This window comes from Chelonia mydas, chromosome 1, assembly GCF_015237465.2.
Source record: "Chelonia mydas isolate rCheMyd1 chromosome 1, rCheMyd1.pri.v2, whole genome shotgun sequence".
Lineage (NCBI taxonomy): Eukaryota > Metazoa > Chordata > Testudines > Cheloniidae > Chelonia > Chelonia mydas.
Genome location: NC_057849.1, coordinates 159124911 through 159138817, shown reverse-complemented (window position 1 = coordinate 159138817; position 13907 = coordinate 159124911). Strand labels below are relative to the sequence as shown.

Here is a 13907-nt window from a genome sequence, read left to right as displayed (position 1 = left end):
CCTCATTTTGTACACACTGTTCTACAGTTCATGGCATTTCAGGCTAAATGGTACAAAGTGTGATAAATGCAAGCCTTCCTGTGAATGCAAACAGATTTTTAAAATATTTTAACTATGGGTACAAGTGAAAATAAATTAGGGCACTGGGATTTAGGTAAACAACAATTCACTGTGGTTTTTTTAATTTTTATTGCTTAAGGCAAATGTCACACAATCTTTGAAAGTCGTACACTTTAAAAACACTGAATTAATCTGAAGCAATATTCATCTTTGCTTTTTGACTTTTTGGCAGAAGAACAGACAAAAATCAATATATTTAGCCAGATACAGTGCTAGAACAAGTGCTGTGCACCATTCCCCACATAATCTTGCCAACACACTTCATTCCTGATCTGCAATTATTCATGATGTTGTAATTCTGAGTCTCTCTTTAGCAGAGAATGTAAAGCATACAATATTGTGACAGAATATAAGGCAGTTCTGATACATACAAGAGAGAGACTAAAATGAAGCCACCAAGTGCACTTCCTTTCAGTCCAAAGCAAAGATTTTAACTCCAGTTTCCAATAATGAAGATAGGCCAAAACAGGCCAAAATAATGAAGATAGGACTTCCTCCATGACTGGGGGAAAGGATTCCTCCCACCCAACTCCATGCCATGGAACATTAAACATAACCAGCCTGCAGATCCTATTTTACTCCAACAGCTGGAGTAGCCTCTATGTGCATCTCCTGATGCAATATTAATGGCTGATGGAGCTCCCCCTCCCAAAAAATACATTGGTTCCACTGTCCTCCAGTCAGTCCCAACTTCCAAATTCCTAGTGTGCCTGGGGCAAGCAGGCAGCTCTCTTGGAATCGAGATTTGCTGCATGTGGAGAGTAGATATTCTCTGTCTGTGAGGTAGAGCAAGATTTGGAAAACCTGCACACAGCCTCCAGTCTGCAGTGAAACTTCACCAGTTCCACTTCAAGTTGTGCCTTTTCAGCTATGGATAAAGTGGGCAGAATTCCCCAATTAGCACAATATATCATCTGACATTTATGGAGCGAGCCTCCCAACCAGGGTCCACAGACTCGCACCAGCTGAGCTCTAAAAATATCTCTGCTGATGTTGGTTTGACATTGCAGCTCAGGCTGGAGCACGAGCTCTCAAGCCTCTCCCCACTACCAGGCTCCAGCCCAAGGTGCAATATCTACATAGCTATTTTTAGAGAGCTAGCATGAACCCTGCTAGCATAAGTCTGTGGACCCAGGCTGGGAGGCTTGCTCCTAGATGTAGATATGCCCTCGGGTATCCTCTTTACATAAGATATTTGAATACCTGACAGCTATATTTTCTTATTGTTATTTAAATCAAGCAGCCCGGCTTCCATTTTCTTTACAGGTTTCTCTTTACCAATGCAAGAGTTATAAAACAGAGGGAAGATTACGTAATAAAAAAAACAGGCGAGAAACACAAATTATGTGATCTCTCCAAGATATATGGAAAGGTTAAATACAAGTTGCAATTTGGCCATTTTCTCAGAATGTTTTGTTTTCAAAAGTTTGGGAAGCTTAAGGAGAGGGAGGTGTTGGTTTAACATCAAAGCCAAACGTAACCAAGTAGAAAACAATTTTCTAAAGGATTAATAAACACAAATAAAGATACGTTGGATGAAGATGAAAGACATTTTCTGGAAGCTTTTAGACACTTTTTAGAATAGCCTAAATTTTCACAGAAATCATGAGTAAAGTGGACTGGGATCACAGTGTTCAAGTAACTGTTGTCTAGGGCAGTGCCCTTAAAAAAAAAAACCTCTGAACTAATTTCTACACTGACTTTCATCCTATGTAATTTCACTATATATAATGGAATATGAAACTGCATTAAAAGCTGCAGCATACACTGGAAAGATCTGTTCAGTTAAACCAGGGATGGCCAACCTGTGGCTCCAGAGCCACATGCGGCTCTTCAGAAGTTAATATGCAGCTCCTGGTATAAACACCGACTCCGTGGCTGGAGCTACAGGCACCAACTTTCCAATTGGAACAGGTGGTGCTCACTGCTCAACCCCTGGCTCTGCCCCTGAGCCTGCCATGCACTCGCTCCTCCTATCCTCCAGAGCCTCCTGCACGCCATGAAACAGCTGATCAGGAGGTGCGGGAAGGAAGGGGGAGGCGCTGATCGGCAGGGCTGCCAGTGGGCAGGAGGCGCTGGGAGCTGATGGGGGACTGCTGCCATATTACTGTGGCTCTTTGGCAATGTACATTGGTAAATTCTGGCTCCTTCTCAGGCTCAGGTTGGCCACCCCCTCCCCCGAGTTAAACCTTTGTATCTCTGCTGAGGTTATAAACAATGGATACCGTGCAGTGCCAATTAGGATAGTGTTCGCTACGTAAACACCTCTCCACTGAGAATTAGACCTAGACAATCAAATAATTTCAAAGCGAGTTTAATATCCTCTAGATTGTAATGTCTTCTGATCACTACCAACCTGGGGTGTAAAGGTGTATCCCTTAACCAATCTCACATGAGTTGGTGAGCTCACTCAAATTCATAATGGACCTGTCCACAAGAGAAAACACAACAACTCTGGAATGGGATTTTCCTTCTTGCCATTCACACCATCTTTCTGTCCTCCTCATCTACCATATTCATCTCAGTGAGGTGTAAACTTCATATTATGTAAATGGTCCCAATTAGGTTAACACAGGCAATTTCTCTTTTCCTCTGATTTTGTAAAAGGAAGGAAATTAAAGCCAGAAAATGTTTATGCATAGTGCTGCATACATAGATAAATTGCAAAAAGTCAACAAGTGCAAATAAGTTGAGGTTCCTTCCAACTAAGTTGAGGTTCCTTCATTCTGAAAGGCTGCTCTGGTTTATAAGGCTAGCTACAAAGCTTAATATGCATAATTAGTCTTGTATGACATATGGAATAAAACATAAGACTGTGCAATGCAGCCAAGCTAGCCTTGCTGTTGGGACCACACTTTTTGCATTCTTTCACTTTGTTTTAATTGTGCAGCCTTAACTGCACACTCGTTGCATTTCATGAATGATGAGTTCTCAAAACACCCCTACTTATTCATACTAAAATAAGAAATTACATAAGAACTCCTAGCAGCAGGGTAATGTAATGTAGGGAAGGAGTACAATGTAGGTTAATTGCTCGGCACAACAAAATAGATATCTATTTTTCATGATCCAGTCCCCTCTGGGAACCTCAAACCTGCCTCCGAAATATTCAGCAACCCATAAAACTGGGGCCCCTTTTATTAACTGGAAGAAAACCTACTAACTTTACACAAAGTAAGAAGGAAGAGGCACATAGTTGGATTCCAATTCCATGAAAAATCAAACACACAAGGTACATGACAGCAAAATAGGGACGTAATTGTTAAGAACAAACCCTGAGTGTTTCAAACAGGTGGAAAGAGGCAGGGAAAATTAACCCAAGGATAAATGCTTGTGGAGATGACAAATCCAAATCCAAAATCTTTCAGCAAGCATGTAATTAAAAACATTGGTGTCATGGAAAGATGACTGGGAATGGCACAGAACCAAATCGGAGCCAAGAACATCCGAATTCTTGGCTTTCCTACCAGCATGCAAAGAAATGACTCTTGGCTCTATTACAAAAACTTTTGCACAATTCTTAATTATCAATATGGAGGACAGCCCTTTCTAATGTCAAATGATGCCCTGGAGTACCAATGAGCAAAAAAAAAAAAAAAAAAAAATCAGGAGATACTGTACCTTTAGAACTGTCTTAACCAATAAGGGACAAACAGGCTACTGTTGAGGCTTGTTGGATAACAGCAGGAGGACCTGTCAAATGGAAACAGACTTCTTCTGTTCCCTGATCTAATATGCATCACCCAAAGTGGGTGCAAAATTAGAAAATCCTTCTGGAGTGAGAACATGGAAGCAGCTGTCCTGAATCCAAGAAAGGGAAGTATTAAACAGGAGAAAACACACATTTTTCTGGGAGAAAAGACCTGCAAATAAAAAAAATACAAGCCTTGCATGTAAAATTATAAAACTGAAGAAAAATGATAATGACCCAAACAATGAGGAAGATGGCTGGATGTGAATTGGTGGTTTAAAAATCTTCAAAAGGTGCTTCCCACCCCCTCCAATAAATATGTAATTCTAGTGTTTTACAATAATCAGGTTATTTGTAGTGAAGCTGTAGCCTTGTTGGTCCCAGGGTATTAGGAGAGACAAGATGGGTGAAGTAGTGTCTTTTATTGGACCAACTTCTGTTGGATTCTTGTCTCAATAATCAAGTTATACAATCATACCCTACATGCAAGTTAAATTATTTGTAGAGTACATTCAAGAATATTAAAACTTGCTAGGGTTTTAGTAATCAGTAGTTTTTAAAATGATGTACCTCTACACATTCAACTGCAATGTCCACTCCGTTTACACACATTTCTTTCTTACATGGTGACCTTGCCCTGTAACTCTAAAATATAAACCAGCAATTATCCAGGGACCTTTCTCCCTCTTTCCATTATTATTTTGCATATATCAGATGTTCCTCTAGTTGCACTTCACTACACATTTTATTAAGAACTCTAAAGAGAATACTAAGAATAAACTGGAGGTTTAGGGGCAATATCCAGTAAAAATGCACATTTTCGGTACATATAAAGTAAAAGTTATCCCTTTTGCCAGCCATGACATCATTTTCCTGCTCACTAACTTGAACATTTATGGAGGGGGAAAAAAGACAATACTCTGTGAAAAGGATGAATAACTCTGTGCAATGCATAAAAAAATGCAGAACTTGGAACTGCAAAGTGACCAAGTCCTTTATCACGCAGAATCATGTAACTGTGGAAGACCACAGTTACAAGCAGGAATGAGACAGAGTATGGGTATATTTTAGTACTAACTAGAATTCTAGAACAGATGCTGTAGATTCAGTTCAGTGTATGAACTGGTAATCTAAGCTTTAAATTTGACTAAAGGAATCTGTCTCATGTAATTTAAAAAAAACCAGTCAGAGTTAACTAGCCTTGTCTGCCCCTAAACAAGAACCCTACACTTTAACTGTCACCTTCATGACAGTTATCACTATCAAAGAGCTAGGCACTCTACAAACAGGGTAGAAGACAAAGTTGGGTTTGTGGAGTTTACAGTCTAAGGGCCTAGGTCCTGCAAGATGTCTATAGGGGAAAAGGGAGGGGAAGGTAGGAGATCAGTGGAACTATTTATGGAATGCCTTATCTACATAGACAAAGGTGCTTTTTAAATCCCAGCTGAGTTTAGGCTACAACTTGACAGCTCTAATGATCTAAAACATAGCAAACTATGTCTATATGAGTGTTAAAGGAGGTTTTTAGTCATGTTAAGATGACTATTGAAAGACACACTTTTTTGCCTATGTAGGTAGAACCACAGGGAGAGCTACTGCAAGTGTCTGCAAGATTGTGCCTTAAACAGGTAAGCACAAGGGACAGGATGTGACAGAAACAGTGCACTTGTATGGCATAGTCTTGCATAGGTCATCTTAGTTCCACAATTTGTTTTACCTTCTTTTCAAGTTTTCAGTTACCTATGCGGGGAAGGCAATAGTTACAGGCTTTTGGGAATAAGTATGTTTTAGGACAGGACTTAAAGGAGGTGAGGCTAAAGGCATGATAGAGGGCAGACAGAAAGGGGTCTCCATGTATTTGTAGATCACTCTTTCTCTCCCAATCTAAAAATTATCTCTTTTGAACTGCTGCTTCAGTTTCACTTCACTATCAGTTTCCCAGAAGTGTCAGCAACACATCATTGTATACACCTTTCCTTGCTGATTCTCTTTAAATAAAATAACTGCAACAGAGTTTTAAAATTAATTTCAAGTCCTAATCACCGCTCAAAATCAGAAGCACAAGTGAAGTCACAATTTGGTGAACTTCATGCTATATGAACCTAAAAGGGCATTAAAGAAAAAACTCAAATGAGATCCCAGCAATGCAGAGGATTTTTTTCCCCCAGGGCTTTTTAAACCACTGAGCACTGTTTATTTTGACTTGTCATTTTAATTAAATATCCCTATTTACCAGGTATATGAGAACAATTTAGTCCTCTCTGCTCCTACACTAAAATTCACTATCCTGCTGTGTGAATAAAGTCATGTGTCCTGTCCACAGCTACTGCACCATACTGAGTGTTTTAAGCTCATTCTTCCCATTATATATGAGTGGAGTATGTCCTACAATAGCATTTTTATTAGATATAGATATATACACACACACATAGATCTTTAGGCATTTAATATAGATCATATGTTGCACTTATACACATGAAAACCAACCCTTCTACAACATAAAACATTACTGATAGCAACTATAACATTTTAAAGAATAAAACTGTAAGTTCACCACATATGCCTAATTAATATTCTAACTTTTTTTGACCAAACTACTCCAGTCAATAAAAGTGTGCTAGACCTATTTCTTTATCATTTCTTGAGTGCCCCAGGCCTGACAAATATGTCCCTACAGTACATTACTTGTATCACTATTCCAGCTGCATCCTTAAAAATAATGAGCCCATGCTAAATCATACAATCCCACACATGCTAGTGGGGCCTGGTAGTGAAAAGGATAACCTGTTTGGGTGACTCGGTGATGGATCTTCTTGACTGACAGACAAAAACTCTGGAATGGGACTTAAATTGCAGTACTGATGATCATTATAAATTTTAATTTAATAAATAATGAAAAAAATAGTAAAAAAAATTTAAATATTTTCAAAGGATTCAGTAACATCTAATGTAAAACTATAAAAGCATTACTGATTAGTCTAAATATCTAAACAAATCTTTATTTTACAATTAGTCTAATACCCTTCAATTTAAGGTACTTAAAGGTGTATGCACACTTTGTGTGTTACTATAGTACATTTAAATTTATGCCAACGATAATACAGTGTGTATATTAATATATGTAAAACATCAATACAAGCCATCTGGAGAGCTAATGAATAATCAGGGGATTTCAAATTAAACTACAGATTTTTCCCTTAGAATCTTTAGGACAACACTGTCAAGTTCAATCTATTCACTTAAACTCCAGAATCAATTTTTCAAACTTTATGACAGGTCTAATAGTTTCCACCTGTTTCTTTTGCTTGACTTTTGACTGGCACGTTACCAGCCAGGGTGGAAATGTAGACAAAGACCTCTATTAGGCTCCGGCTGTTTCTCTACTGTGAGGTCACTCAGCCATTAAATTAGTTCCAGCCTACTTTCTCCTTCTATGTCTTAATTTTTGGTGGATATGTAGGTTCAGAGGAGTGAGAAGGAAGAAAAACTAAGGTTCAACTTGTGGAAAAGGTAAAGGAAAACCTCAAATCATCTTACATTCTGGAACTTCAATGGCATACTTGTGATCAACATTATATTAACAATTTGTCATATTTATTAATTCATCATAGTTTAATGCCTATGAAGTGACTTCTATATCACCTTTTCAGTCTACTTAGATTTAACAAATTTTAAGAGCTATCATTTCTAGAGTTTGAAACATTTATTCTAAGGATAGACACCTTTCTGCATTTGTTGCACAGCTAAAGAACTCAGGCCGCAAATAGTATTACGTAGAAGTATAATCATTGAAATAAAGGCAAGTTGAAATACTTGTGCAAAGCATTCGTTAGATCATGACAAAAAAAATCAAGAGCTTTCATCGGATAAAGTTTCTTGAAAGTGCCGAAAACCAGTATCTGCAGTTATAAAACTTGTCTGTTTATGCAAGCCTGAAATGAAACACACACTATTTTTAATGGAACTCTTAGCTTTATCAGGGTTTTCCATGGCTACTTTTTTTTTTTTTTTTATTGCAAGCAAGGAGATGCTTTTTTCTGAGATTTCCCTTTGGCCTGGACCTCCAATAAAACCTGCTTCCAGGAACTGTTTTTTTGGTTTTGTTTTTGTTTTACTTAGGACTGATGGCTAAAAGAAAGTAATACACTACATGTTCTACTGACTTCATAATGACTCATTGGGAATCTGTGCTAAGTACAATATACACTTGATTTGTTTAGATTATGTTTTCAATTAAAGACACCAGAATAGTTTTTGAATAGACACTTGTGAATGGCTGGCTTTTAAAGCCTCAAAGCGCTTCACTGAATTGCAAGCTGCGTATGTATAAGGAATATATCACCGACCACAACAATGCAGCCACAATAATACCAGCCACACTCTTCAAAACTTATACCGTAGCTAATTAAGAAGGCAGCTTCCAGTAGGCAGAATTTAATTGCCCATACTAGAATTGGGGAGGACACCCTTCTCCAACAAAACACTATTTAATGATGAGGACTTCTGTTCTACATCTCATCTGAAAGCCAACATCTCAAATAGCATCATTGCGAAGAAAAGTCCTGTAGATCCAGTTCTGTAGACACTTAAGCATATGAGTAGTTGATTAAATTGACGATACTCATGTGGGTCAAACATTCTGTTTTCCCAATCTCCCTCATCAGTTATTCTCTTAAATCCTCCTTGGTCAACGCTATGAGTTCAGGATTACCTGAAAATCTAAGGTTATTCACTGTCCTCACAAACAATGTGGCTCGTCTTGTTTCATATCTCAGTGCTACAGCCATTCCATTATTGCTTCCAGTACTAACTCAAAGGTCTGCTTGTATTTAAGGGAAGAATTCTACCCCTTTGGTCTGGGATCCAACACCCCACCTGATGGCTCAACACTCCTCCTTTACAGCAGCTCACACACTCTTGGACAAGAGGGCTACTGGCCCATTTCCACACACGAACGATTAGCATTGCTACGGAGCTGAAAGATATATCCTTACAGACTGGAGGCATTGGTGGGAAAGAGTCTAACTCATTAAGTAAAGTCAGGAGTCCATCGTACACCTGCTGCCTTGATCACTTGATCACAGGCTCAACAGGCTATTCTCTGGCTCGACCAGAATTGCCACAACCATGCACCACGCTGTGCTGGTTTCCTCCCAGCATTGCAGACAACTCCTCATATGGTGGAAGACTGTCCCCAACCTCATATCTGGAGGGCAATCTACAATACCTAGCCTCCCTTGATAGAGTGGCCATCCTCTGGTTACAGAACCTAGACATCAAGACAAAGGATAGACACAGTGACACAGAACAAAAAGGTTTAAAAATGAACAAATCCATGAAGCTGGTTGTGATGCTGGTAAACCAAGTGCCAGCTCTGGCCAAGGCTGCAGGTGTTAGCTAAGAACTGACAAACTCATAGCTGGAAATCAAACTAGCTCACCTGTATGTTAGTTTTGTTCAAAATTGGCATTAGTCTTATAAGAATATATTTATTGTTTAGACTATGAAATGCTTGTAGGTAGCTGCATGCATTAATCTCACTTGTAATGCCTGTATGCCATGCTATAAGGAAAAATGTAAGTTTTACTTTATAACTTTGAAAATGTTTGCTCTGAACATGTGAATCCAGGCATTGGAATTGTGCCCTGCACCTATTAAGGAGGCCAATCAAGATTAAATGGGCCATTAAGAAACATCAAATTAGCCTTGTACTTCACCTTTTCATGTTCTCTGTACATATGTATATATCTTCTTACTATATGTTCCATTCTATGCATCCGATGAAGTGGGCTGTAGCCCACGAAAGCTTATGCGCAAATAAATTTGTTCGTCTCTAAGGTGCCACAAGTACTCCTGTTTTTTTTTGTTTGTTTGTTTGTTTTTTTAAAAGGATTGGTGATTGGCCCTATCACGCCTTGAAAATGCTACATGCAAGAGAGCTCATCTCCTGGACTGGAAGGCCAAATGCAAAAGATAAAACAGGATCACAAGAAAAATCTGTCTGAACTCTCACAGGGCAAAAGACACTAAACTAAGGCCAGGTCTAGACTGCACACTTATTTCAGTATAACCACGTCGCTCATAGGTGTGAAAAACTCTCACCCTGAGCGATGTAGTTATATACCAACCTTAACACACCCCCACCTCTGGTACAGGTAGCACTATATCAGCAGGAGAGCTTCTCCCACTGAGATAACTATGAGCTCTCATGGAGATGGAGTAACTATGCCAATGGGAGGGCTCTCTCCCATTGATGTATAGCGTCTTCATCAAAGCACTACAGCGGAGCAGCTAAGGCAGAGATCCCTGGGAGTTACTCCTGGGTCTCCCCGGAAAGACATTTTGAATTGACAGATAGCTACAACTCTGTCACTTTTAGGATATATATTGAAGCTCATTTGTGTGTATATGTTTGCTTGCATTAACCTATATATAACACACTTATTTCTTTTTCCGAGTTAATACGCCTTTAAATAGTTCATTACAGGATTGGCTACAGGCATTATCTTTAATGTAAGACTTAGGGTGCCAGTTGATCTGGGGGTAAGTGATTGGTCTCTTGGGACTGGAAGCAACCTAAATATTTAGAGATTTTCAGTGTAAATGACCATTTATAATTAAGTCCAGCTTGCCTGGGTGGCAAGATAGACTGAGAGTCTAAGGCAGAGGTGGGCAAACTACAGCCAGCCAGCCAGACTGTCCTGCCTGGCCCCTGAGCTCCCAGACAGGGGAGGCTAGCCCCCAGTCCCCCCCCCGCCCCATCTCCTCCTCCCCCGCAGCAGCAGCACAGCTTGCGCCTACCCACCTCCCAGGCTTTCCAATAAGCATGTCCTGCCACTCTGAGCGGCATGGTAAGGGGGCGGGGCGAGTGGGCGTTGGATAAGGGGCAGGATGTCCCAGGGAGTAGTCAAGGGGTGGTTGGATGGGGCAGAGGTTCGGGGGGGGGGGGGGGGGGGGGGGGGGCAGTCAGGAGACAGGGAGCAGGGGGAGGTTAGATAGGGGGTGGGGTCCCGGGGAGGGTCAGGGGGTCCTGGAAAGGGGGGAGGGGACAGGGAGCAAGGGGGGTGGGGTCCTGGGGGAGCAGTTAGGGACGGGGTTCCCAGGAGGGGGCGGTCAGGGGACGAGGAGTGGGACGGGGGGTTGGATGGGTAGGGGGGCCTGTCAGGGGGCGGGAGTGTGGATAGGGGTCGGGGGACAGGGAGAAGGGGGGGTTGGATAGGGGGTGAGGTGCCGGGAGGGGGCAATCAGGGAACAAGGAGCTGGGGAGTTTGGATGGGTCAAAGGTTGTGAGGGGGGGCAGTCAGGGGTGGGTAGTGGGAGGTGGCGGATAGGAGGTGGGGGCCAGGCTGTTTGCGGAGGCACAGCCTTCCCTACCCAGCCCTCCATACCATTTCGCAATCCCGATGTGGCCCTCGGGCCAAAAAGTTTGCCCACTCCTGGTCTAAATGGACTGTCTGTGACTCCACGGTTAAGACTGTTATAGTGATCCAGGAGTTCACATTTGTTACTGGATTGGTGAAATCTAATTGTAGAACATATCACTAGTTTGGGGTCTCTGACCTGTTTTTGACAGTCTGCCCTGAAACAGGCACTCATGATTGTGAGCCACTCCAGACAGTGTGACACTGATACAAACCAGAAAGTGGCGGAAAGACTTCATTCAGTTCCATCATCGTGCTGAGCTGATATGACCAAAGACAAATGTGGGTTAAAGAACACAAGCTCCCCAGGGGTCTGCAGGATCAGGGCCTAAGTTTGGAATCGGAAGGAAAAGTTACATTTATTGGAATGCCCCCACCACTTCCTGCAACACCTTGATCTTTTTCTTGAAGATCTTAAATACTGACCAGGTCTGATCCTACTTAATGTGACAGCTAATGAAATCCCCACTGTAGTTTGAGCAATACAACACCTAACATTCAAAAGTGAAGATATTCCTATTGTCATTGCATCATCTGAAACAGATGTCAGTGCATATGTATAGAACCACAGAAATATAGGACTGGAAGGGACCTCGAAAAGTCATCATGTCCAGACCCCTGCACTGAGGCAGGACTCTACCTACACCATACCTGACAGGTATTCTTAAAAACTTCCCTTGGAAGCCTATTCCAGAGCTTAACTACCCTTACAGTTAGAAAGTTTTTCCAAATATCTAACCTAAATGTCCCTTGATGCAGACTAAGCCCAGCTCTGTTCTCATTATAATAGCACTTACCATATTGGATGACTTATCAGGTCGCCCCTCAGTCTTCTTTTCCCAAGACTAAACATGCCCAGTTTTTTTTTAGCCTCTTGTCATAGGGCAGGTTTGCTAAACCTTTTATCACTTTTGCTTCTTTCCCCTGGACTCTTTCCAATTTGTCCACATCTTTCCTAAAGTATCCAGAATTGGATACAGTACTCCAGCTGATGCCTCACTAGTGCCAAGTAAAGCAGGAAAATTACTTCCTGTGTCTTACACACAACAGTCCTTTTAATACACCCCAGAATTATATTAGCCTTTTTCTACCACTGCATCATACAACGATGTGACTCATATCCAATTTGTGACCCATTTTAATCCCTCAGATCCTTTTCAGCAGCAGTACTACCACCAGTTATTCCCTATTTTGTAGTTGTGCATTTGATTTTTCCTTCCTAGGCAAGGTACTTTGCATTTGTCTTTCTTGAATTTCATCTTTCTGAATTCAGACTAATTTTCTAATTTGTCACGGTCATTTTGAATCCTGTCCTTCAAAGTACTTCAACCCTTCCCAGCTTGCTGTCATCTGCAAATTATATAAGCAACCTCTCCACTTCATTAAGTCATTAAATGAAAATACTGAAAAGTACTAGACCCAGGACTGACTGAGGTGGGACCCCACTAGACATGCCCTCCCAGTTTGAAATCCAACCATTGATTACAACTCTTTCAGTATGGTCTTTTGACAAGCTGTGCACCCAAATTACAGTAATTTCATCTAGACTGCATTTCCCTAGTTTACGTATGAGAATGTTATGTGAGACTGTGTCAAAAGCCTTTCTAATATCAAGACATATCAGGTTTATTACTTCTCCCCTATCCAGTAGGCCAGTAATCTTGTAAAAGAATGAAATTAGACTGGTTTGGTAAGATTTGTTCTTTACAAATTCATTTTGGATATTCTTATAACCCTATTATGCCCTTAAAAACTGACTGTATAATAATTTGCTCCAGTACCTTTCTATGTATCAAAGTTAGGCTATAATTCCCTGGGTCCTCTTTGTTCCAATGTTTAAAGACAAGTACTATGTTTGCCCTTCTCCATGAGAAGGGCCTCACCTGTCCTCCACGAGTTCTCAAAGATAATTGATAACAGTTCAGAGATTGCTTCAGCTAGTTCCTTAAGGCCCTGCCAACTTGAATAAATGTAACTTATTTAAATATTTTTTAATCTGTTCTTTCCCTATTTTGGCTTGCATGCCTCTCTCCCCCCCCCCCCATGTTGTTAATATTAATTGTGTTGAGTATGTGGTCACGACTAACCTTTTTAGTGAAGACTGAAGCAAAATAGGCATTAAACACCTCAGCCTTCTCGAGGTCACCAGTTATTAGCTCTCCTTCCCTCTCCTTAAGTAGAGTACCAACACATTCCTTTGTCTTTCTCTTGCTCCTAATGTAATTAAAGAACCATAGAATCATAGAATCATAGAATATCAGGGTTGGAAGGGACCCCAGAAGGTCATCTAGTCCAACCCCCTGCTCAAAGCAGGACCAAGTCCCAGTTAAATCATCCCAGCCAGGGCTTTGTCAAGCCTGACCTTAAAAACCTGTAAGGAAGGAGATTCTACCACCTCCCTAGGTAACGCATTCCAGTGTTTCACCACCCTCTTAGTGAAAAAGTTTTTCCTAATATCCAATCTAAACCTCCCCCATTGCAACTTGAGACCATTACTCCTCGTTCTGTCATCTGCTAACATTGAGAACAGTCTAGAGCCATCCTCTTTGGAACCCCCTTTCAGGTAGTTGAAAGCAGCTATCAAATCCCCCCTCATTCTTCTCTTCTGCAGACTAAACAATCCCAGCTCCCTCAGCCTCTCCTCATAAGTCATGTGCTCTAGACCCCTAATCATT

At 40.9% G+C, this 13907-nt stretch overlaps 1 protein-coding gene across 10 annotated transcripts in view; it reads right to left on the bottom strand.

Moving 5' to 3' along the window:
- HLCS (holocarboxylase synthetase) overlaps positions 1 to 13907 on the bottom strand; it is a 211741-nt gene that overhangs the window by 124057 nt on the left and 73777 nt on the right. Inside the window, exons 7-8 of one of the 10 annotated variants that reach the window (XM_043538249.1) lie at positions 8921 to 9080; positions 4053 to 8864 (exon numbers count right to left, since the gene is read on the bottom strand). The exons of 7 other annotated variants lie outside the window; for them this stretch is intronic. In XM_043538249.1, coding sequence (XP_043394184.1) covers positions 8841 to 8864; positions 8921 to 9080 — 184 coding nt within the window. In that variant the 3' untranslated portion in view covers positions 4053 to 8840. Of the gene's footprint in view, positions 1 to 2210; positions 3984 to 4051; positions 9081 to 13907 lie in introns of those variants that run through there. 2 more of the 10 variants (XM_037904182.2, XM_043538250.1) reach the window with 2 other exon arrangements.